The sequence below is a fragment of the Athene noctua genome, chromosome 1 (genome assembly GCF_965140245.1).
Source record: "Athene noctua chromosome 1, bAthNoc1.hap1.1, whole genome shotgun sequence".
Taxonomy (NCBI): Eukaryota; Metazoa; Chordata; class Aves; order Strigiformes; family Strigidae; genus Athene; species Athene noctua.
The window spans coordinates 79,664,156-79,688,971 of record NC_134037.1 but is presented as its reverse complement, the minus strand read 5'-3'; the positions used below and the strand labels follow the sequence as shown (position 1 = coordinate 79,688,971).

Sequence of the window (24,816 nt, the reverse complement as noted above, 5' to 3'; positions counted from 1 at the left end):
CAATCATAATACATTGAAATTTCCCAAAGTCTAGTCAGCTGCAAAAAATAAATGTTTCTAGAGCTAGAGGATCATGTTGCAGAAGCGTGTGACTGCAAGACCTAGATTCCTTTCCCTGCTCCCCCGTCTCTTTCCTTAGGTGTTTTTTAGCGTTATTATTTGTTTTGGGAGGGGAAAAACCATCTTCGCTTCGGTCTCTTGCTAGAGGTCCAGACTGCTTACGTCTGAGCGCCCCTTATCATTTCAGTGAATGGCAATTGCAGCCTTGGTGCTGTTATAGCAATGAAGCTACAGACGTCATTGCCTCCTGTTGGACGTGAGATGTGTCCAAGCATCAGCCCCTTCTGCTTAAGAAAAACTCTTTAACTTCCACGCAGCCGACAGGCAGGCTTTTCTAAGATCCTGTGGATCCAACACTGTATTGAGAGAGTTCTTTTTCTTTATATATACATATGCACACACACAGGTGTGCATGTGTATTTGTGTTTGTACGTATGTATCTAGAGAGCCAGAAATAGATAATTAAAGCTGCAGCTATATTGCAAGCTCCTCCAAATTCCTGCTCGTCAGAGTAGCTCTCTGCATCGTTTTGTTAAATACAGCCCGGCGGGAAAGCCATCATCAATCAATTTCGGGTAACAAGGAAGACTTGTTGAACACCTTGTTCTCCAGACCCCGGGAAGATGCTGGGCTGCTGGAGCGTGGAAGAGCCAGGACTGTGCCCTGAAGTTCACCCACTTGGCAGCCGCTATTCCTAAACCATTTCCCCTCTCCTCCCCTGCCTCTTTGCCTCCCGGACTGAGAATCTGCTCTTTAAAGTTGATCTGAAGGGGAAAGCAGAGACGAGCTTAGTTTGGAGGGTAAGTTGTGTCCTCGCCCCCTCCTCCCGCCCCCCGCGAATAAATACCGCCTGAAATTCGCCAGGAAAGGGGGCAGAGGGGCAGGTGGCCGGGTGGGAGGGAGGGGGGCGCGACGGGACTCCCCGGGGGAGCGGCACATCTTGCACCCAGGACTGAAAGGGTTACAGAGGGAGCGAGAGAAAAAAAGACCGGCTGACCGCGGGGGTACCGACTTCACAGCGGAGTTTGCGAGGTGCGAGTTATTCGTGAATATTCCCCGGCGGCTGCGGAGCCCCGCCGCGCCCGCAGGTGTCGGCGGGGGGGGTGACCGCAGCCCCCGCCAGCCCCCCCAGGGGCCGCGCCGCGCCCCTGCCCGCCGCCGGCCCCTGCCCGGCCCCGGCAGCCTCCGGGGAGCTGAGGATCCCCGGCTCCCTGAGCACATGACCCCTGCAGGGAATTTAGCCTCCCTGCACCTGCAGGCTCTTGTCATCCCTCTCCTCTGCTCCTGGTTTTCTTTTTAATCCTCTCATCCTCCCCCTCTCCGCTCTCCACCCCCCATCCATTCAGCTTTTACCTTTTTTTTTTTTTTTTTTTTTTCCCTTTTCTTTTTTTAACCAGAAGGAATCCCAACAGGGGAAAATAATATCAATCAGATCCCTCCTTCCTCCCTCCCTCCCCCCCAATAAAAATAAAAAAAAAAAAACAAACCAAAAAACAACCAAACACCACCCGCTAATATCTGGAAAAAACGAGAGAGGACTACTGCCTCTATCTTTAATTTTCACTTGCACGCTCAGATGAACGAGCAAGGAAGGGGGAGACCTCAACAGCCCCTTTAGACGTGGGGCTGAATTGATGGGATTGTGATTTGTAGGATTTCTCCACTTAGTCCCTGCCTCCTACTTGCTCTCCAGCCACTCCAAAGTCTCTTCCCCTCTCTTTAGGCAGCGATTTCTTTCAATCTCTCTCTCTCCCTCCCTGTGTCTCTCTCCCTCACACTCTCCCTCTCTCTCCACATACACTCATCTCCCCGGAGAGAGAGAGAGGAGAAACTCAACTCCCCAACACCGACCAGATGTCGAAGAAACGCAAAGCCCTGGAGGGCGGCGGAGCCCGGCTCCCCCCCGAGGACCCCAGAGCCCGCTTTGGGGCCGGCGAGGAGCAAGGTAGGGCGGCGGAGGCCTGCAGGTGGCCGGGCGGTGGGCAGCCGGGAGCCCACCGCAGGGGCGCGTCAGCCTGGCTGGCCTCCCGCAGCCCCCCGCCACAGACACCGGGGTGACTTTGGCGTTTAGGCCAGGCTCATCCCACCACCGGGCTCGAAACTGCAGGGCTGTTCCCAGCGCACCGACACTGAACTTCTGAGAGGGGGAGGGCTAAGGGGAGCAAGGGGAAGGGGAGCGGGAAGAGGTGTGGGAGGGTGGCTGAGGGGGGCGGTGGGTCTGCCAAACGGTCCAGGCTCCCTTCTCCGCTGCAGTTTGTCACTGGCATGGGCATAGCCACGCTGCCTCATTGATTTGTAGCTCGTGTAAATCTCTGTTTGCAGGGCGCTCCTAGCTTGGGCAGCGAATGAGCTATAGGCACCTAATACATACGTTGTGGTTTTGCGTGGGTCCAGTTTCTTTCAGCAAGCCCCCGTCCCTGGTACGATTTCGGTTGCGTCACATTGAGGCTTCAAATGCTGCACTTGCAGCGCGCTGTGCATCCACCTAAAGTTGGTTTTTCCCCAGCCGTGGTGCTTTGCTGTAATTTTCAAGCTCGAAGTATTTGTGGTGAAAGCTGCTCTGTACTTCTTGACAAGATAATATCAATGTAGCAGCCGAGTGGTGTAAAATCAGCTATGCACACAAGTGTGAGGGAGTTCTGCAGCCGAATTTCTTCTTGTTGTTCAGCCAGCCCAGGGGGTTCCTTTGCTTTGTGTTTATTTTAACTAAGTGGGCCCAGATGAACCAAGCTGAGCTACAGGGCTCTGGGCTTGTGGCTGTAATGCAGAGAGGAGAGGAAAATACCGGTTGGATTCAGAGCAGTGTTTCAGGCTGTTGTGAATGGCTCTGGAGGCTACGCTGGTAGATGGTGGGTGTGTGGTGGGTTCAGATGATGCTGTGAAAATGTCTCTGTGCGTGCTCGAATTCAGAAATGCGGTGCTTTTGCCTGGGCAGGTGTACACAGAGCAGAGAAGGATGGAATGAGTGTGTTCTCCAACATGGAGTCTGTGGCCCTTTTTGTAAAGGATGTGAAGGATCATAATGTCACAAGTCACCCAGATCATGAAATTCACTCACCACCATGGATGTTTTTGCTTTTTGCAAGGAAATGTCTCCAGCACAGTGGCTGGTGTGCTCCTCTGGTTTCATTAGCAAGGAGCACTGGTTTTGGGTTTATGTGGTTGTTGGTTTTAAATTGCTTGGCTCTCCCACAAGAAAATAAGATCCATGTTCATATTTTCTTATAATTTCATTGCCTAAAACCAAGCTGGACATGGGAGGGACATTTTCAGACCCTGTGAATGACTTTATTTGCATGACAGCATTCAGTGTTTTTGCAATGTGGAATTTTGCTGTTACTAACCTGGAAAATCTTACCTCTTTGTCAGCAATGGAGGAGGTTAAACACAGAAAGGGCATTCAGCATAGACCTGAAAGTTGGCTATAGATTACATGTAATTTTAATTTAAATGTATGCCAGTAGTGGGTGTAGGAGCACCTTACACATTATTGTCATGCAGTGATGTGTGCTTGGTTGTTTCTTTTTTTTTTTTTTTTTAACTCCACAATAGTATTTCCTATCACACTTCTGGTTATGTAACAAGAAACAGAAAACAAAATATAACTTTAAAACAGGATTGTTTTTTCTTGATTTCAGTGTGTACGAAACAAATTAAATGGAAAGTAAAAAAAAAAAACACCTTAATAAAGCGTTGATGTGTATTTAAAGAGAGCAAATAAGGTATCATTTTCCTCATAAGGGGACACAAGGTATTTTGTAAATCAAACCTGTGCTTGCACCCAGGTAATCCAGGTTTGTGTCATCTTTGACACAGTAAATGACAAAATTAAATTAAAAATGTAGTTTTATTTCTGAGTTCAAATTTATTTTTGTGAACTTCTATTCTGTTTATTTTCTCCCTCTTATTTTACAGGAAGGAATGTAGCTTGTTAATTACATTGTCTGTGACTATGTAACTGTAGAAACCATTAAGAGTGCAATGTATCTCAACGTTGTAGGGAGTGTATTTTTGCGTGAGATGGTGGATGTGAAGCTTTCTTAAGGCGTGAGATGTGCAGGTAATTTTTTAGGATTAATCTGAAGTATTTCCCTATGAAGCACTGAGCTCTTACAGGCAGGTTTATTACCTCTGTGGAGAAGGCATAGTTGCTAGTTTGGAGGGAGAGTGTGTAATATTTGCCCAGAAGTATGGAAAAGCCATGTAACTCCTGGGTTTTAGCATTAAAACGTGTGTGCATTGGGAGCAGGGAGGCGGGGAAGGGGAAACGGGCATTAGTAAACGAAGGGAAGAAAAATAGAGAGCTCAGATTTCTGGAGGCTGCCAAATCCTGTGTTCCTGCAGAAGTCGAATGCAGAAGCCCTGCTGTCCTCGGCTAATGAGGTGACTTCTTTTGGTGACAGAAGTGCAAGTGTGTGAGAGCCTGGATTAAGGTCTGCCATCTTAAGTCTCTGTGTCACCTGGTCAGCTGGGGGCATATGTTGCTAGCAGATGAATCTCAGACTTTTTGAGGGTCTGAACTTCTCTTTTAGATCTTAAGAGAGTGCAGACAAATTCTTAGCTGCTCCAGACTCTGTTGGATATTTGGCCAACTGAAGTGTGCGCTTGCGGAGTTTCATTCAGCTCTTGTTTATCCTCACTTGGCAAAGCTGTGGGTGGACAGACACTATGTAGGCCACGATACAGATTTTTCAAACTTCCCTGGTGTGGTTTTGTTTTTACTCTCCTTCAGAGTATTTTATGAAGGTCTCTGTAATCCATATTGTAACCTTGCCTTTTATTATGGGGTCCGATGCTATATGTTTCAAGCCTCATTGGTGTGGAGAGGAGATAAAGGGATGAGAGTACTCAGCATCTCCCACCTTCTCAGCAGTGAGAGCCTGAACCCATCTGTCTAATTCAAGGCACGCCACTGCTTCACCTTATTAAAAGGTGATTTCCTAAGGTGCCTCTTTCTTTCCATTGACTGCACGGAGCCTAGGGTAGCTACATTGGTTTACTTGGACCAGTCTAAGTGGCAGAAACTCCAGCAAAGCTGATAGGGTCTTAGCAGAGAAACCAGATATGGTCATTCAGTGTGATAATCGGCATGGAGAAGGTGAGATTTGTCTGTTGCAATGCAGCCCTCTGGACTCCCTCTCTAGTCAGGAAGCAGAACATTTCTAGGCAGCAATTCATCTCTTCCTGAAGTGGAAGTCTACATTCAGTCAGCAGAATCAGATCTGAGAAGTGCTGTTTCTGCCAATTCAATACAAACATCTAGCATGGATGTAGACAACTGTATTTCAGCAGATGACTCCTGCCTTTTGACTGGATCTTTCAGGCTTCAGTGCAAGTCAAATGGCAAAGGTATTTTTCACCTGCAATTGAAGCAGAGGTCTTCCCTTCTGTGATAACCCTTTTACTCAAAATCATAGCACAAAAAATTTGAAGAAGGATCCTTTTTTTTTTTTTTTTTTTTTTTTCTGTGAGTCGCTGTTTTCTATGAATGTGTTGAAAGCCAGTGTGGAAGATGTCAAAATGGAGGGTGTTGGTTTAAAAACAAACAAATAAAATGTGGATGCTTCTCAGGACCAAATGCAACATGATGTTGTACCTAAATTATTCAGTAATGCTGCTTACAATTATCCATCAGATCTTGCATATAGTGTAATACAGTATTTTGGAAATTTTCATGCAGAGATTTTTTGAGCATGATAGATTCAGGGAAGGAAGAGTATCTCAATTCTCACTGGGCTGCTCTTTCTCTATTTGGATTGCATATGAAGATAAATAAATGCATTTCTTCTTCCACTTCCCCTGTGGTCCAGTTGTTCAGAGTGCTGAATGGTTTCCATTGTCACAAATGTGAGTGATAGTTGAGAGTTTTCTGCGTTTTACAAAATTGGTCTCTAAAGAGAGAACTGTTGCAAAACTCTTCCAGAGGCAAAGTTGAACTCCTATCTGCCCAAGAGTAACTTTTAAGACATGATTCAAGACTTTGAATTCAGTGGGACTGGCTGCGTGCATAAAAGTTAATCATCTGCATAAGGAAGTGTTTGCAGGATTTTGAGAGTCTTAGTTATTATTAACCAAAGCCCTCTTGAGGGTCACTTCTACATAAAGGATATTTCCCTAATAATTACTAGGGAGAGTAGTTTATTCTCTCTAATACTAGATGACTTGTGTGAGTGCTTAGCATTCGTGTTTGTCTTGAACTTTGGTATTAAGTTATTGATTATTGTTATATCTTAATGTGGGCTCATCAGACACAGGAAATCAAGTTCTGTCCCGTTATTCGAGTCTTAGCGATGTAATGGAAGTCAGAATTGAACCCAACTTCTGAATTACAGTTTTCCCCCCATACTCGGTCTTCATCAATACAATTAAAAGTTACAGTCTTTACTCCATTTGTTGTTTTATCATGCAAGTGACTATTGGGATTCCTTTAAGCTCTGCACACTATTGTTGATCGTCACATTTCTCTGATGCAGATGGAAAAGCAAAGCAGTTGAGGCTTCAGTTTCTTCCGTGCTTACTTTTGTCCATCTTCTGTGTCCTGACCATTCTGTTCTTTTCACTTAGCTTCTGATCCCTGACATGAGCAAGCCCCTTCTGTCTCTGGATCCCACTCTGGAAGATCTGACTACTTGGAGTTAAGGTGTTTAGTGACAGATGCTTATGCGTTTGTGAGGGCATGGGGAAGAGAAGGGAATTACTGTACAGCTTGGGTTTTGTGCCGATACTGTAATAGCACTGACAGAATTGATCCTTTTAACTTCGTTCAGAGGAAAAAGTTTGCATCACCAAAAAAGAAATGCAGCAACAGCTTTTTGAGGGCTTTGTTAATGGAAAAGAAACCATGCTTTCCAAAGCTGATTAACTCAATGGCTACTGATAGTTTCTTATGTTAGATTTTAATTTTTGATCTCTTTCTCCTGCGACAGTCAAGGATCTGCCTTCCAGATGCTGTGAACGATAGATGAGGGTCTAACTTTTGTTTCACAGGATCAAATTCAACATGCCGAAAAGGAAGACAGTTTTACTAACCCACTTCAGTGTATGTGAAGCTGCAAACTGGGAATGCTGGAAAGATGTGAAGCTAAGGAGAATTCAAAATGTTTGGGAAGAGAGAGGGGGGACAAGATATATATGCTGTGAAATAGTGTTGTAAGTGCTCCCTGGGAAAAAAAAAAAACAACACTCTACCTCGGGTGTTGTTGCTGACTTGTCTTTCTATCCACTGTATCCATCTTGTAAAGACTGTTGAGGAGCTTTTCTGTTCCCATTTGTTTCAGAAAGGTATGTTAGTGTGTGCCTAGGTATAAGTTTATGAGCCTTGTTTGAAGTAAAATACAAAGGCTAACGCTTGCACGTTCTGCTGAGTCGGTGTTTCCGTATAGGAGAGGACTTTTCTGTCCAGCAATGCAGTACCGCCTAATACAGTTTGGTCTTGAGCTGCTGCTAGCAAGACATGATGAGGTCACTGTCTGCATTCTAGGGGGAAAAACACTATCCCAGCTGACGTCACGAGGCAGAGCCATAGGGAAAGGAGTGGTATTTTAAGTACTTGACAAAGTTGCTTTGGTTGGAAAGTGTGACTTTGGGTGAATTACTGACTTTGGTCTATAAATAAATTTATCCAAATATTTTAAAAAATGGAGATGACTTTTTAATTATTTGTGGGCTCTTAGATATTTCAGCTATGCTGGTCATGTAACGTGTATGGTAATGCTATAAAAATGCCTAGTGAGTCAGGAGTTGAAATTTCAGCGAAAAGCAGTGGAGAAGTCTCCTGAGTGACTTTTAAAAATGGGACTTTGGTTAAATAACCAGCCTTTCCTAGACAAACATCTCTTGAAGCTTTGTGATAATTATTTGAGACTGCTTTGGGCTCCGTGACATGGTAGGATAGTTACTGTGATGATGGTGCTGTAGCCCCATTTCCATCTGGCTGCAAGTGTAAGATGTTAATCCTCCCAGCTGGCCCCAGTCTGTAGAGGGTGGTACTCCAGCGTACCAATAAGTGTTACCTCAGGGTAGCATCTGCTGTCAGATGGAGTCAAGTTGTGCAGCTGGCTGCTTCCACACCTGGTGGTTGATGTCTCCCTACCTAGAGAGTGAATGGGGAGGGAGCAGCTCTGAAAAAGATCTTCAGTGGAGATGCCCTCCTGACTGCACAATGAGCCTGAGTGGCCTCCCAGAGCAGACTAGGACTTGTCTTTGAAGAACCTGGCTTTCACCTGGCCTCAGGTGCTTCCCTGACTTGTAGAGGTGCTGTCTGGGTAATGGAGACCCTGCCTGACAGAGAAGAAAGGCTCTTGATTTAGGATGCCTTCTAAAACTTTCAGAAAAAGCTAAATAGGGAGGACAGCTAAAAAGGTGAGAGGATTACAAAGGAAGTGAAATTGAAAATGAGAAAACTTTGCAGGTTTCCTTTAATTTCTGGTAAATTAAAATCTGTGTGAATCTCTTGGGTTTACTAATAGTGTATTGTATTGTTTCTGTTTGTTTTCCTTAGCCACTCTCCTCTTTCTGTAAATACATAAATAAACAAAGCTGCTCCTCTAACCCTAGTCAGCCAAGCAATGTGTATCTACCCTTACTATGAATGTAAGGGAGAGTCTGGTCTCCCTGTTATGGTGTCCACATTCACCTGGTCACACAGTGTTGGCAGGAGGCTGTGTTATTGATACCACCTTGCCATTGTTTCTGAACATACCTGAGTGCAGTGCTTCTATATGGGAAAGGAGGAGAGTTGCACAAGCCAAGTAACATAAAAATGCAGATGTATTTATTTTTTAAAGGCATTGTGTTGTTAATATGCAAAACCAGGGACTGATAATCTTTAACAAAGCACATGTTTATTAATAAAAGTTGCTTTGCGTTTTCACACTGTGGCCTTAAGAGTTTTTGTACTATTTGGGCGTAATCCTGTTTTTAAGTTACTAGTGATAATGCAGAAGCCTTGGCAACTCAGTGAGCAACAGTTGTGGCTTTATGCTGGAGGAGGAGAAGAGGGACACTGTCTGGGTTTGATGGGCTAGAATACAGTCAGTTTGTGTGTTTATCACTTCAGTCACAGTGTGATGCCTAATAATGTTGACATTTAAGGTGTGCCCACACATTGGGCAATTGAATTTGTGTTCCTAAGCTCATTCTTAGTATGTCTGCTAACATGTGGAATGAGCAGCTGTATTTCAGGTGTCAAGCTGTATTAAAGCCATCCACACTGTGTTTTAGTTGAGTACCATATCTCAGCCGAAGGGCAGTTGATAGTAGATGGATTCTTACATTGTTTTTCAGTTAGTGTTGAGCCCAGACATAATATAGAAAAATTAAAATTGAAAACCAGTACAATACAGATCAGAGGTGGTGTTGTCATACATGACAGCAATACGAAATGATAATTATACAAAATGAGAGAGGAAACAAAGATAATCCTCAGACTGTACTTGGAAATCATTGATAGATGTCCAGCCTTCAAGGGAAGGCTTAAGTTTGGAGATGAAGGTAGAAAAATGACAGAGTGACAATGTTGAGGCACCTGGAGAAGGCAACTTCTGCATGAACATAGGCTAAATGTCAGAACACTATCTTCAACAATACCCCTTTTTCATAATAATTTTTATGCAATTGTCTTAATCTTTATGTAGCTGTTAGGTTAGCATAACAAATTAATGCCTATGCAAGATAAGCATATTGATTGTTCTGTTCTGTTTGTGACCTTGCACATGGGAAGTCTGATTTATTTTTTGCTTTTAGTCTTTATTCACCTGCATAATTTTTCTGTCATATTTCCTTTAGCATGGATACAGCCGAGATGGTCTTATGCTGTCTATTATTCAGGCTTTGCAGATGTGCTCTGTATATTTTTAATCACTTTCTAATGTTATGTTTTGTAACTAAGGGTTGCAAATGAGTAAGGTCAGATGGTAGGTCTTTGTTTTAATTGCCCATGCAAGTTCTCCATCTGTCTTTGGGAAAAAATTAGTAAGTAACAGGTAGTTTCAACTTTGTGTGACCTTGCCAGAAATGGGACTAGGCGAACTCACACCTAGAAGCTGTCAAGAAACAACTAAGTGGCCTTCCTCCTGCTTTTCAGCTGGTTTTTGCCATCTATATAAGATTGCATGAGTGTTTCTAGTCTCTTTCAAGGACAAACCAAAGATAGGCTCACAGAGTCTGGGCAGTGGTAACTAGCAGTTGAATGTGCCTCCAGGGTGTGAAGAGTGTTCACAGTTGTGTGGAGGGAGCTGCAGATGGTTCTCTCTGGTCTGCCATTCTTCCTCAGCATAAGGAAGGCTTGGCTTTTTATGAAGCTCAGAACCTTCTTGGAAACACAAGAAACATGCAGGCCAGTTTTTGCATTGGCTAACTCCAGGCCCTTGCCTTCAGTGTTTCGGGGATGTTGGTGGATTCTTTGTTTTGTTTTGTTCTCTTTACAGTATGTGAAGAACTGCTGCAGTTTCTTGCAATGGAACTTCCGATTTCGGGAGACAGTGCTGTGGCCCATGTAGGGTTCTGAGGCAAATCATGTGGATTGCATTGGCTTCTGGTCATGGTACCTGAAACAGGCTATTTCTTAAGAGCCAGGTACTTTTCTGCAGAAGGTCCTATTTGAACGTTGGTCGTTAGTGTACCACTTGTCCTTTAACTTGCATAGCCAGTTAGTTTCAGACTGTATATGCTTACCTTAGAATGAGGATGTGTGAAAATAGTTGGGATTTCAGTGCTGTATGCAAGAACCACATGCTGAGATTTAGGCAGGGAGTTGAAGGTGCACAGGAGACACAAGCATTTGACTAGATGAAATGCCTACAGTTGGTACATCAACAATGGTAGCATACAGCTCTACAGATTTAAAACTCCATGGGAAGACAACTGTGACTTAGCCATACACCTTCCTTTACCACATCTGGGGGAATGAGAGACCCACTGCAGTTAGTCTGCATGGGTAGGGAGACAGCAGCAGGTAGTCATCTTGTCCTCTCTACTCCATGAAATACAAAGCCACACTCCTGACTGCTGGTAGCTAGTACTTGCAAAGATACCTAAATGTACACCCCTGCTAATGCTGCACATGCAGCTTTGGAAAATATTTTCATGAAGATGTGAAGCTGCTAAATCCAAGGAAGGGATGGATTAATGCTGGGAAGAGACCAATGTAGTGATACATACACACATAAATGCTGTATAAAACATTTTTATTGGGTTTTGAAGGGCCAAAGCATCTAGCTAATCCTTTATCTAGGCCTTTTCAGCTAATGATGCAAGTGGCTTCTGGTATGCAGCTGCTCACAGGATGCTCTTGACAGATGCCATTCATTCTGGAGTGCAGCCTGGGTCTTGGGTGTTCCTGCGGTTTTCCTTGGTAGGACTATGTCTTCTTGCCTCTTGTATTGCTCCCAGGTGAAAGGAGAGTAATTAGGAATAGGCTGTGCCCCACTGATTTTTAAAGGCAGAAGATGTGTGACACTTAACCTTTTTTTTTTTTTTTTTTAATCATTAAAGAATTATAGCAGTCATTTTTGGCTGTGAAACTGCAGAATAAGCATCACTAATCCTAAAGCATTATATATTTTTAATTCAGGATTATAATAGGCTATGAAGGAAGGAGGAAGGAAAAAAAATGTAAAGCTTAACATGAAGGAATATTTAATTTTATTCAGGAAACATTTTGGCAAAAATCCCCTGGATCTGCACAGAACCTACAGATTTAAGATGTCTTTGCACAGCCAGAGGCTGAGATCATGGCTGTCTAACTACAGTTGGATATTTTCATATCTGCCAAGTTTAGCCTTAAATAAATAAATGAAAAAAGGTCATGCTTCATGCTTTGTTCAAAATCTTGAAATGGTTCTCACTTAATATTCTAGGGGATAGTGACCTCCCTTTGAAGATACTGTCCTCCTGCTCAAAATCCTGCATGGAACCAAGAAAGTAGCTGTTTAAATGAAGCCATGAAATGTCTGAAGGTACTTTCTGGAATCCCTTAAAATGACCCTGGTTCAAGAAATGTGCCCTACTTACTGCCAGGAGTGCAGTAAACTCAATCACTGGAAATCTACTAGTTGTGGGCAATTGCAAGCACGTTACCCGACATTAACCCACAAAAAGGAAAATTAACACAGTTAAGAGTAGTTCTTGCCAGAGAAAGATGAACAAATAGGAGCAGAAGCTGAGTGGGAAGCTTCTAGCAGCAGGAGGGGGGGGACTGTAAAGATCATCTGTTCAGACGTGCTTTTTTACTTCTCCTCCCCAGGTGTATCTCTCTCTCTCTCTCATTTTTTTAAAGACACAGATGCAAATATATCTAATAGCTACTGTGAAATCTGTAATAAGATCAACTAGCCAGAAGGCAGTTTTCAAGGACCACTGTGATCGAGGGTAATGTTTTTACAATGAGGTCATGTCCAAAGGCAGCCTCAACTGATGGCAAGCTTGTGCTTGAGCACTGAATAAGCACCTTGTCTTGCGTGGTCCCTGCTCCAAAGAGCCTGCAATCGAATAAATCTGGCACACACATACAGGGCTGTATTTTTAAAATTGCTCATTTTATGGTTTGGGGGTTTGGGTTTTTTTGCTTGTTTCAAGTCAATGAACTCTTCTTTCTTTATCTCCCTCTATTTATTCATCTCTTCTTTTAGTATTCCAGCAAGCCAGTTTTGTGCAAAGTGTTTTTCTTTACTTCACAGAAATACTATCAAGTTCTGTGAAGACAACTATGAGACTGACAGAAGAGAAGCATCAAACAGCGCAGAGAATGTTTTCTGGTAGACCTGCAAAGAGAACAGGAAGGATGGGCGAGGAAGTTCTGTCTGCTTGCTCCTACCTGCTCCTTGATTTGCAGTTTTCTGATACTATTTCCTTTTTCCTTAGAAATGCCCATCTCTGTGATAGTCAGCTGCATCTGTGATAACCTTGCTGTTCAAATGGCAGGATGGAATGGAGCATATATGTGAGAAAAAAATATTCAAAAAGTCAAACTCAGGCAGGATTGGGCCAGAATGTTTTGCTTCAGACTTCTAAGCCAAAAGTGCTCAGATAGAACGCCTCGCCTTGTTGGGCTATGTTCATAACCATGGCAAACCACATAGCATCTTACGTGGCATTTTGTGACCTTTGAAGCAATGGCCTCTGTTTCCAAATACATGTAGACTGTTCAAGTCTTTGCAGACTTGTCATGACTCAGTTTGAATGACACCAGTTTATACAAATTCAACTGTGAAATAGCTCAGGGTTCATTCTGGTATGGTAAGGTGGTCTTGTTACTGTTTTAGGATGACTTCTTCACTGAGTTTAATATCCCATCTTCTTTAATTAAAACAGAAAGTCACTATTTTTGAAAGTAATGATATTAGACATATAGAAATTCTTGTTTGATCATCCTTTCTTTCATCTGTTTGAAAATACTTTCTTTAAAAGAAACAAAACATTCTTAGTATTTTATTCTGCTGTGAAAAATCTCTCTGACCGAAAAAAAAAAAAAAGGAGAAGGAAAGAAAAGGTCATTCACTCATTAAAACAACTTGCTGGGGTATTTAGAGACACCTTTTGTTTACTATGAGGGAGTATTGTTTTAGGATAGTTGGGGTTTTTTTGTTCAGTTTCTGCTGTCCACTGTATCTAGTAGAAAGGAAACAGAACACACCTGGTGATCAGGGAGAGTGGTTTACTGGTGAGTCAGTGGCTTTTGTTTGGTTTTTTTTTTGTGTGGTATGCAGGGGAATTTATGAAGAATAATGGGCTTGGGTAAGTGTTACTGAGGAGGACATGTGAAGGCTATAGTAGTACAAGTTTATTATAGAGTTTTGTTTGACCAGTAGAGCTTTTTGCTACTGGTTGTGGTGCTAGGTAAAATGGGGAGGGGTTTTGGTATGGCTCTTGGAACACAAGTTGAATTTGCTTCCTTACAATAAAGATTTTTACACAGATTTACTGAGAATGGAAGTCCAGGAAAAGATTCTGAACAGGGAATTCTGTGACTTCATTTTACAGCTCCCTTCACCATACTTCTGGTGTTTCATGTTGGATTATTCCTTTTTTCATTTTTTTCCTCTAAATGATCCTCCAAATTTTCTTGTGGGATGCTCTCTGTGCTTTCTTCCTCTCCAGTTGTTTATGCTTAATTTAGAAAACCTAAATAAGTGCTATGTTAATGTATAATGGTTTTCCTTAACCATTTTATTCCATCCTCCAGATGTCTCTGGAGTACCGCATGGTATAGAAAGTTAATTTTGAAATGAGTGCTGGGCTGGACTGTATAAACTCCATAACTACTTGAATGTCAGCTGGAGGAAAAATTATGTCAGGCCATCATTGGAAACTGCTGGCACAGCTCTGTTTTTCAGTAACTTTTAGTTCTCTTAATTTTTCTCCTTTTATTTATTACAAAATAATAAGAGACATTAAGTAACTCCTCATCTACCTTGGATCCTTGCATAAAAGGGAATGCCATGCTGGTGCTTGCTATTAGAAGTGCTGTTGAACTGTACAGATGCGGTATTGAGGGTTATTAGAAACAGAATACATCTTGAGCATGGCATTTGTAAAGCTCCAAGTTATTACTAAAGTCCTGCATAAGTTTTTAATATTTATAATGATATGCCTACACAGTATTAATACCAGGTTGGGCTTGTAGGTTTTTCTGTGGGTTTTGTTGGTTTATTTGTTTGTTTGTTTTGTTTTTTTTGTACTTTTTTCTAAGTAGTTTTTTGTTCCTTAACTGTCAAGTTTTGTCTTACAAGGGTCTACTTATTTTTATTTAAATGATGACCAGACATGATGTGACATATGCTATCATGACCAGCCTTTCAGCTGAGGTCAGAAGGTATGAACTTCCTCTGCTGTTTCATCAGGTTGCTGAGATTGGTAAAAGCAGATATTCTCTCTCACAATTTGCTAATCACTGAAGAGCACAAAGACAACACGGCAATGCTGAACAAACCCAAATGTCTCTTTGTGCTGCCTACATGTTGTTGTTGTAGTAACCATCTTTGTTCATTTTGCTTTCTTCTGCTTTTTCATCGTGGTAAAAACTCTTCTTCCTTGTCTTCTTTCTAAATGTACCCGGCTCTGCTTAGAATTTACTTTCTAGAGCATGAATGATCACCATCTTGTCAGATCTGGGACTCTGTAAGGAGTGGGGTTAGGAACTGAAGAAGAAAAGAGTTGAGTTTTGATGTCATCTCCATCTCATTTGCAGACTGAATTCTGCTACTTCTTAGACTGGTTTTTTGTGTTCGGGCATTTGTATTTTAAATTAACTTACGCTTAGGAGTTTGTCAGGTAGCGGAAGATGAGAAGCACCTACTCCAAAAAAGCTAACTGAATTATCCAGGTGGAGCAGATACTTAGTAGTAAGTTCAAGGATGTATTGAAAGAATAACAGAAATGGTTACAAGAGTAGAGTGAGATATATATAGATATAGATATATATTTAGTAATAATAAAAATAATTTGCTATACTTGCTAAATCTGAAACTTCTCTGTGGAAAAGCTGCTTCTGCCTTTTTTTCTCTTACCCTAGAATTCCTCAGCTTGTCTATTGGTATTGGTTAACTGCAGGCCAGAATTTCCCTACCTGCCAGAAGAGATACTTTTAGTTGCAAGAATCTGTAGATTTTTTTATTTTCTTCTTTAAGAAGATGTCTGCTACCAGCCTACCAGGACTGATTTAAAATTGGTAATTTTAGATAATATATTTAGCTTTGTTTTCCAAATCTTAATTATTAAGTGCAATACTTTGACTTTGAGGATAGGTAGGAATAGAATTTTATTTCTAGAATCAATGTTGTCCTTGCTGACATGGCACAGAATATGGTATGTGACATTAAGCCACATCCTTACATAAGAATAATTGTAAAAGTTAGAGGTATTGCATTGCTCATTTCAATTGGGCTCTGCTTAACTACTGTAGAGCAACAAACTGATGCTGCCTGGGAAAGGGAGATTGGGATGAACATTCATCCACTGTTGTCACCCTTGCTTGAGCTGGTAGGAGGCCTACTATGAATATTCCTGATGTGGTGTCTAAGGTGATTGAATTAAATCTGGCATGAGACTCTAAGCAACAGATATTGGAAGTAATATTCACTTTTGAATATAGTGTGTAATAAACTTTTTAAATGTTTGCTGAACATGTTTTTCTGTAATAAACTTCTACAGAATTTGAATGTCTTCTGTTGTCTTTTCATGGAAGTTTCACGTTTCAAATACTTTACACGTGTTGTGAGGGTCCTTTTACCACAAGAGGTGAATTATCCTGATGATCTTTATGGTGAGTGGGCTTCTTTAGTAGGAGTTTCAAGCAGCCATGTTCTCTATTTTGAGAGTTCTACCTTCACATTTGGGGGGCAATTACTGTTTGAAAGTCTGGCTTTCGAGCTTTCCGAAACTGTTTTTTTCTCATCTGAATAGGGTTTTTTTGCCTCCAATAGCGGATAGATTGAACAGATGTTTGATATCAAAGTTACTGACTTCTGCTTCTGGTCTAAGTGACAGGCAGTTAGTATAAAACCCTTCCCTGTGAAAAATGCTTTGGATTGCTTTGGGGTGGAAGAGAAAAGAGGGATTTGAGGGGGGACAGGATTGTTTGTTTTTAAATAAAATGTACATTTGAGACATGTCTTCTGTTGTGTTTACTGGAACTATCTCCCAGCACTAGGATCTTCTGGAGGAGGTCTATCCCTGATTAAAGCACTGCACGGTGGTTGCTTTAAGAGAAGAGATAGCCTGTATTGAATTGGTTCCCTTCATGTTTTCATATGTATGTAGGAGTCAAAGAGGTAGGTTCTGTCAGCAGTTTGTGGCAGGACAGCATTGGAAAAGAGAATACCAGATGTTTCTCAACTTATTTTATTTAGGTCTGTCTTATATTCTAAGAAGAGACAGCCTGGGAAATGTTACCTGGTGTTTCCTGCTCACTGAACACCCAAGTGCTAGGTAGGAGGGCCAGCTTCCAACAAAGAGAAAGCTGAGAGCAAAGTTTTTCATAAATTTGTAAAAAGCAAACATTTTTCTTGCTTTTTGCTAACAGTATGGCCCACTTGTCTGCAGTTTTTAGATTAAAGCTGAAGAGCACACTTGCTCAGCAGCCTTCACAAAAGATCTCTCCACCTGTAGCAATCTGCTCCATTGAAGAACTTTCATTCTGGCCTTCTGTGTTGGAAGCTTACACAATTTGTCAATGGAAGCTTTTGGGACATTGCTAGTAATGCAGTGGTGGGTCAGGCTTTGGGGATTAGCCACATGGAATGATACTTCTTTCATTTGCTGGTAATAGTCCTCATATGATTTTTTTTCACTAATAATTTTAATAATCCTTGTTGCTTACACAGTTTTTCAGTCTCGTTTTCAGTTTCTACTGGGGCACCGACACTAGCTACAGTTAGATGAGAGGTGTGGTGTGGTGTGAAATATGAAAGAAGCTTGATATCAAGGAAGAAATGGCATCTCCAATTTCAGTGAGGTCAGCTGGTCAGAGAGTAGACAGGTTTCTCTAGCCTGGAGTCTACTCAGGACACTGCATATAGCATTTGCTGTATATACTGAAGACAGTTCTAGGGACTTTGCTGAATCTGATATGCAGAGCTTTTTCAAAAACCTTGAGGGTTTTGCTTGCCTAAAGAATCCCTGTTTTGCAGTGATGTCTAAAGGCTGCTTGCTAGTCCTGCTGGAAATGTATGGTTCCCAGACTTCTGAATGACACTTTCCCCAGTGAGCTGTTTTTCTTTCGCTTGTTAATTAAATGACTTAGTTGCATGCAGAGATTCCCCAGCTGTGGCTCTATTTCCCAAAAGAGGGAGGTGGATGCCTTTCCCAAATCTTCCCGGGACCTCACAGTCTTTGCTGCAAGTCACAGCCCTGGTAAGTGCCTTTATCCCAAGTACTGTACAAACAGAAGTGACATAACAGTTCCTTCTGCAAAGAGTCTGCAGATTAAAATAAACTGATAATAGAGTGAATATTTAGGTAAAGTTAGTTTCTGGATATATCTAAGCCTTTCTTAACATGCACACCAACTTAACCATCTTGAGAAGGAAGCAACAAAATATCCCCTATGAGTTGGTTCCTTTTTAGGTATGGATATATGTTTGGTCCACTCTATGCTAAGCAGAAACTCTTGTTTAATCCTGAATTTGGAGATGTTTCAGTATTTGAGATGCTGAGGTTTATGTTCTGGTTCTGTTTCCAGGTAGGAGTTTACACCAATTCTTCAGGACTGGCATAAGTTCCCATGTGACAGTGTCACCACCAGTGCTACTGAGGGGATCTCTCTGGTACAAAGGGTAGATGTGGACTTCTGTTCTGCATCTGGGGACAGAAGGAGGAGTGGTCTGAAGTGATACTTAACCAGGAGAGGTCTTCCATACAGTTTTGACAACTTTGTGAGTAATAGCAACCTTGTGCTGTGGTTGTGGGGGTACTGTAACATTTTCTGAAATGCCAAAAGTACTTAAGCCTTGCTCTTGATCCTGTTCCTTCCAAGTCCAGATGCTGCCTTCAGCAGCACTTTTGAGATCCCTAACAACAAAATGGTCTTTGTTTTTTCTTCTGTGTTTTGGCCAGCCTGTCTTTTACACATTGGAACCAAAGCTTTTGGGGCTCTTTTAGACCGCTCTGTCCTGAGGCTGTGTTTTGAGGGGTCTGCCCCAAATATTAAAATTGTCACTTCTTCCTTTTTTACTTATGAAAGTATAGTCAGTTAAGGTTTTGAAGTGAAGGTCTCTTTATTTTCTTCCTATGATTACTAGTTGTTTATTTTGTTTTGGTTTGGTTTTTTTAAGATTGATTCTTTGTGTTCATTTGCCAAACACTCATCAATCAAAGAACAGTGAAGTGTTAAGTTACTAAGAAAGAGGGAAACCCGTGGTGCCCTCTGATCTCAGTGGCTAGTTTGTGGTATGCTGCACGTTGCAAAAAACCTCTCAGCCCTGGCTGTGCTGTGTACAACACTGGACTGCTTGAGGCCCGACGGCTGGAAAGCGCAGCAATACAGATCCTGCTTCTGTGGGGCATACGGCAGTGAAAGGAGACAAGATGGGCTGGAAAACAAATCAGTGTTAGGTAGAGAGCAGCAAAAACAGTGGTCTGTTTGCAAGGAGTATATTGCTGAAAAGGCTGACTGGGGCATCTGGCGCTGAGATGGGGCATGTTTGGCTGACTTGGGTTGGGTGATTAAATAGTGACAGATGGTTCACATGGTTTTCTAATGCATGAGAAGGTATGAAGCACGTCTGTGTTTGTGAGAGAGTGCCAGAGCTCAGAGGATTGATTACGTGTGAGAAGTTTAACGTGTGAGTGCAGTGTTTGTGTGCAAGCATGCAGTCAGGAGTGTTTGTGTCAAAGGGGGTGTGAGTGAGAGAGAACTTGTCTAGCTGGTGTATGTGAGTACACAAGGGAGATTCTTGATGTTGTAGTAAGAGAAGACCTGAACATACTTGTTTTGGCTGCTAAGTTTTGTTGTTGTTGGGGTTTTTTTGTTTTTGTTTTTTTTTTTAAGCTTATGTAACTTGCCTCACTGTAAAACTATAAATGCTGCAAAGATGTATTTCCCTGCTGAAATGTTCTTTCCTGCAAATATTGTAAGTTTTTGAAACTTCATTATTTTTAGCAAAGCATTCCATCATAGGACATAAAAATTTATCTTCTGATATTTTGAAGTATGATGAAGCCAAATTTTGCAGTACATACCTAAGTCATAACATATAGAAGACACTTAATTTGTGGTCCATTACAACCTTTCAGATTATGTTATGGCCAAAGGCTGTGACTTAATTTACCCAGAAAGTATTGTAATCACACTGAAATGCACTTCCTGAGCTCTCTTCCTGTTTTTTATGGGCTGATTTTTATTTTTTTTTTTTAACTATAAGAAAATAGCTCTGTGCATTTGTTGGGCATGAGGGACAAGTATCTGATATTGCTGACCATCTACCAAAAAATTTTGGTTCTATCCAGAATTTTATATTAATGTTATGAAGTATAGATGTTTATAGTAGTATTTCATTTAGCTAGATTACTTAATGAATAAACAAAAAATAAGATTTGACCAATACTGCTATGGTTTAAAAATAATTGTGGAGAATGATCAGGATTGTACCAAAGCTTTATGACTGCCTCACAGCTGTGCCATTCAATCAGAATACTTTAGGAGAGAAAAAGCAAATATATTGAATTTGGACAAACTAAGAGTATGTCTTAGCAAAATCAGTTTGATGTTATTTTATTTTGCTATAGTCTTTCTTGTGTGTTTTATCATCCTTTTCAGACCTGCTGTGTTCTTCCCCTCATTCATGTTCAGCCCATTGAACTCATCCTGGGAAATCTATGAAGTCTCTAGATTCTTCTAGGTATAAAACAACCTGTGTTTCACAAATTGTTCTGTTTTGTTTTGGTTTTTTTTTTCTGTAGTTTGGGTTGGGTGGGGTGGGTTTTTTTTGGTTTTTTTTCTTATTATTATAGGGCAGCCCTTGAGGAATTTGCTCCTCTACAGTCTAAGCTCATAGCAACAAACAAGACATCTATGAAAAATTTAAACTCCATCCTAGTAGTAAGAGTCTAGTTGCAGACATTAATCTAGGAGCAGTTGGTTGGGAGTAGGAAACTGAACATTTTTTAAGGATAGCCTCACTTTGGCTCTCAGCTTACTGAACACATTGTAAACTTTTTTATTCTAATATATATAAAAATAGCGTGCCAAGAACAGCCAGAGAGAGAGGTGTTGAGCATGAAGTTAGGCTATTCTTTTTTTAACTTATTAGATAGTCTGACACGTTAGGGTAATGTGTTCTGCCGCAGTCATACCACTCCCCCATCAGCTTTACCCTGCAAAGCAAGGAAAACCCTTCAGTGGGAAACTGCTGAGTTGGAGTTGGGTACACTATGGAGAAGTCACCCAGGGGGGTCTGTAACTTCCGTTCTGCGCCGCAGGACTGCCAGGAGCAGTCAACTACTGAAAAGGTTGTATTGTAGTTGAGAGGTAGGAAGAAAGACCTTGACTGTTCAGGGGTGAAAGAGTTGATACCGGACAGCTGGTGTAACTCTGCTATCTCAAGTGGTCTTGGATGCTTCCAAAGAACAGGCAAGCAGTTAGTGTGTGGGGAAATAGAATTTGAGAGGTAGCTCCTGCCACCTGTCATCAGGGGATTGATTTGTACTCTGGAGCAGAATGATTGCTTCTGTCTGGTTTGAGTAAATATTCTCACTGTTCACATTTAGCAATTTTGACTGATATTAAACTCTTGATGTCCTTGGTGCAACTGCATGGGGAATAAGCTTGTCAATTTGGTTTGCGTTGGTGAGGGAGGGGAGAGGGAATTAGGGAAAATAAAAGGTTCATTAAAGAAACAATTGCTGCTTTTGATGCTATCACATGGCCATGATTTTGTCAAGGTGTTTCTGCCCTAAAAATTGCACCTTTTCTAAAATGTTTCTGCCTTTTGTTCTGTCCGATCGCATCATTCGTACGGGGAACAACAGTCTAGGTACGAATGCCTGTTTGTTGAGGCATTCAGCATTTGTCGTACTATTTTGTTACAGGTCTACCAAAAAGTCCCAGTGAAGCCTCTGTCTCCAGAATCCTATTTGAAAAGGCGGTGGGAGACACACTGTTCCCTTCCCCTAAGCCTTAGCCACTGCTTACTCACTGTGCCTCTGGTAGCCTTTTTATCTTCAGGTTGAGAGAGGCCTAGCATCTGGCTTCTTGACAGAAGGTGCAGGTGATCAGAAATTGTCCATTATAGAGTGAGTGGGGGTGTTTTGGGTGTGGTCCCAAACCTAACCTGATTTTAGAAGTGCTGTATGGTGTTGTGTTGTAAGTCACCACAGAAAGTAAACCCGCATGTACAAAAAGTGTTCATCTGTTAGTTGAGAGCATGTGAATTCAGTGTTGATTATACTGACACAAAGTGTGTTTTAATTGATGAAGACTGAAAAGAGTGCTGAGATTATAAATGCTTTCAAGATTATTCTGATCTTCTCTTTTTAGCTAGGGAGTGAAGGAGAGTCATCTTGTTTATTGCTCAAAATTCACTTGCTATTGGTAATCCTTCTGATATCAGCTGGCTTCTTCCTGCCTCCCCACACTCAAAAGGTGCAAGCATGATGGAGGGTTTTTTTTTTCTTTGGTGGGTGCTGAAACTCATCTGTGCAGGTGGTGTTTGTTGTTTTTTTTTTTTTTTAATTTAATTTAATGGAGAACTCTTATTGACTTCTCCAGGGACCTTTGAATCGGACCTTGCTTGCTTGTTTTAAAATATTTCGGAAGGAATATGTGTATTGCAGAAATTGTTATTTAAATGTTGAAGGGTGGGTGCGACTGAAACATGCACTGAAACTTTTGGCAATTGTCTTGAAAAAGTCATGGAATATCTAATGAAATATTAAGCTGTTCCACTGTACACATCCTGTTCCTTTTACTGCTTGCTTATAAACACTTCAGGACTATAGTTTATGGAATTTATATAATTATACATAGGGTTGCTACAACCTTTGTTTTAGAGTTTTGGATCACACTAGTGTCTGTTACTTACGAAAAGCTGCTTTGTCAGGTGATGCCTGGGAAACCTGGGGCTACCCACCTGCTGAGCCACTTGTCTGTTTTGCTGCACTTTCTAACCTAGGCTTTAGCTTGCCTGAGAGCTTGGCTGAAACCCACAGGCAGAGCTGAGCCACCTCAAGCTTGCTCACATTTTAAGATCTTACATCAATGCTAAACTGAATTTTTACCTAGGCTTTTTGACATCATTCAGCCCCCAAGCTTTAAAGCAACTGAGAACCCATGTGGACCTGGCACGATGATGTTCCCATGTATCTGTGTGAATTTGTAGTGTGTACTTGTCATATACTGCAAGACTTCCTAGGACATGAGAGGTGTCAAAGAGCTGTTCTCATTTTACTCTTTCAGTGTAAAGTTACTTTGACCTTTAATTGCTAAATTATTCTGATTGCATGCATGCTATCGGACAGTCAAACATAACTGGTAGAGGATAAACTGGTTTTCTGCCTTCTTTCTCTTGTTTTCATTTCATTGTGTCATCACTAGTATGGAAAATTTTAGGTTGTTTTCCTCTGGCTTACAAACTCTCTGACTGTGTTTAGTTCCTACTCTGTAATTAGTGGCATGTGACCAGGGAGAATTAAGTGATACCTCATTTGAGTAATGTCTGTAGTGTTTTCTGTTAGAAAATGAATGTCTTGTAGGGGCCTGACTTGTCTCTTATCTCCCTTTAGGAAGTACATAAGTTTCTCTTCTCTAGGTTTTTACGAGTAAATTTTTAAAATGGGACATCTAAAGGTTTTATCCCACTTACTCTGGAATTCTCTTCTGTAGCATTGTCCTCCTTCATGTATCTGAATATAGGCTAAAGTTCTGGTGTAGATCCAAATTTCTGCAAAATTTGTGTGAGAGAGTGGGGACTTGGTCTGAAAATCACTAGAGCTTTTACTGAATGGTTCTGTGTCTCCATTTCACTCTCTTGAGTCTGTACCTTCCAGGTGCTTTCAGTGTTTTATTATTTATATGTCAGCAATGCTTACAAGCTGTGGTCATGAATGTCAATATGCAGTTGGACTTTATGCAGATTGGTTTTGACCCTGGTTTTTTTCCTTAAGAATACCTATAAATCCTTATTTAAAAACATTTAGGAAAACTGAAGTCCTCTTAAGTCAAAGTATTTTCTTACATTCTGAAATGCCTTCCTAGGCTGAAGCTGGTCTTTCTGTCTGTTTTTGATAAATGGCAGTTGTATTTACTTAGCTATCGCTCAGTAGTGTTACCTGTTTTTCATATGTCTGATAAATGAGGTTCTTCATCACTTTTATGTTCCAAAGCTTGATAAAACAAATGTTTTTACTCTCAAACTGAGCCAATTCTCTTAGTCACAATCAGGACTAGTAAAATTTGCTGAAGTAAAACAATAATGACTTTGATTTCAAGTTATATCACAAACTTGTCCCCACTGGAGACCGGGTACTGGGATGTTGCTAATGTTTAGCCATTAGAAGTTACAAAGAAGTCCTAAACTGGATTTTCTATTCATCTATGAGATTATGATGGAAAAAGTTTTGAATAACCAAGTCAGACAAAAGGCAGTTTCATACACACCTCCTCTCCTCCTTTTTTTTTTTTTTTTTTTTTTCCCCACAATTATGGCTAACTGGTGATTTGTTTTAGTTTTTTCCTTGGGGAGAATGGGGACTTACAGAATAACATAAAACGTGATGATTTTACTGTAGTTACAATGAATCAGTTTGAGCTTTCAAAACTTCAGTCATGCAAAATAGGATGGCATTTCAGGATAAGACACAAAATAAAGTATGAGAGCTGTCAGCACAAAGTACTAGAAACAATACAGGGGAAAAAAAATATATTCCGCAGAATGTGGGATTAAAGCTGACTTCCTGAACATGCTTGAGGATATCCATAAGACTACAACTAATTCAGAATTATAGGAGTCTGCACCTGCAGTTTTTGATCTGGCCTTGTTATAGGAAAAGCATGGGCAAACTTCCTTTAAAACCAGATGTCTTACACATAGTCTTACATAAGAAACAATATTTCATAGTTCCCAGTTCAAAAGAAAAATAAGATCTGACAGTATTGGGTATGTGTCAATATAGAAATATTAATACTCTAAAATAAAACCCAGACTGAAATCTTTATGTTTATACTGAATAATTTCCTGTTTTACAATTAGCCAACAGAATGCTCTGGAGTAAAGACTAGTACTTACTGAGAATAAGCCTGTGTGCATTGGTCTCTGTTAATTG

General features: G+C 41.1%; 1 protein-coding gene across 1 annotated transcript in view; it reads left to right on the top strand.

The window, feature by feature from the left end:
- The first annotated feature begins 1,654 nt into the window (after positions 1-1,654).
- The window catches only part of PDE10A (phosphodiesterase 10A), a 379,155-nt gene continuing 355,993 nt past the window's right edge, over positions 1,655-24,816 (top strand). The window contains exon 1 of the mRNA XM_074924896.1: positions 1,655-2,005. Within this exon, the coding sequence (XP_074780997.1) occupies positions 1,915-2,005 (91 nt within the window). The 5' untranslated portion in view covers positions 1,655-1,914. The remainder of the gene's footprint in view (positions 2,006-24,816) is intronic.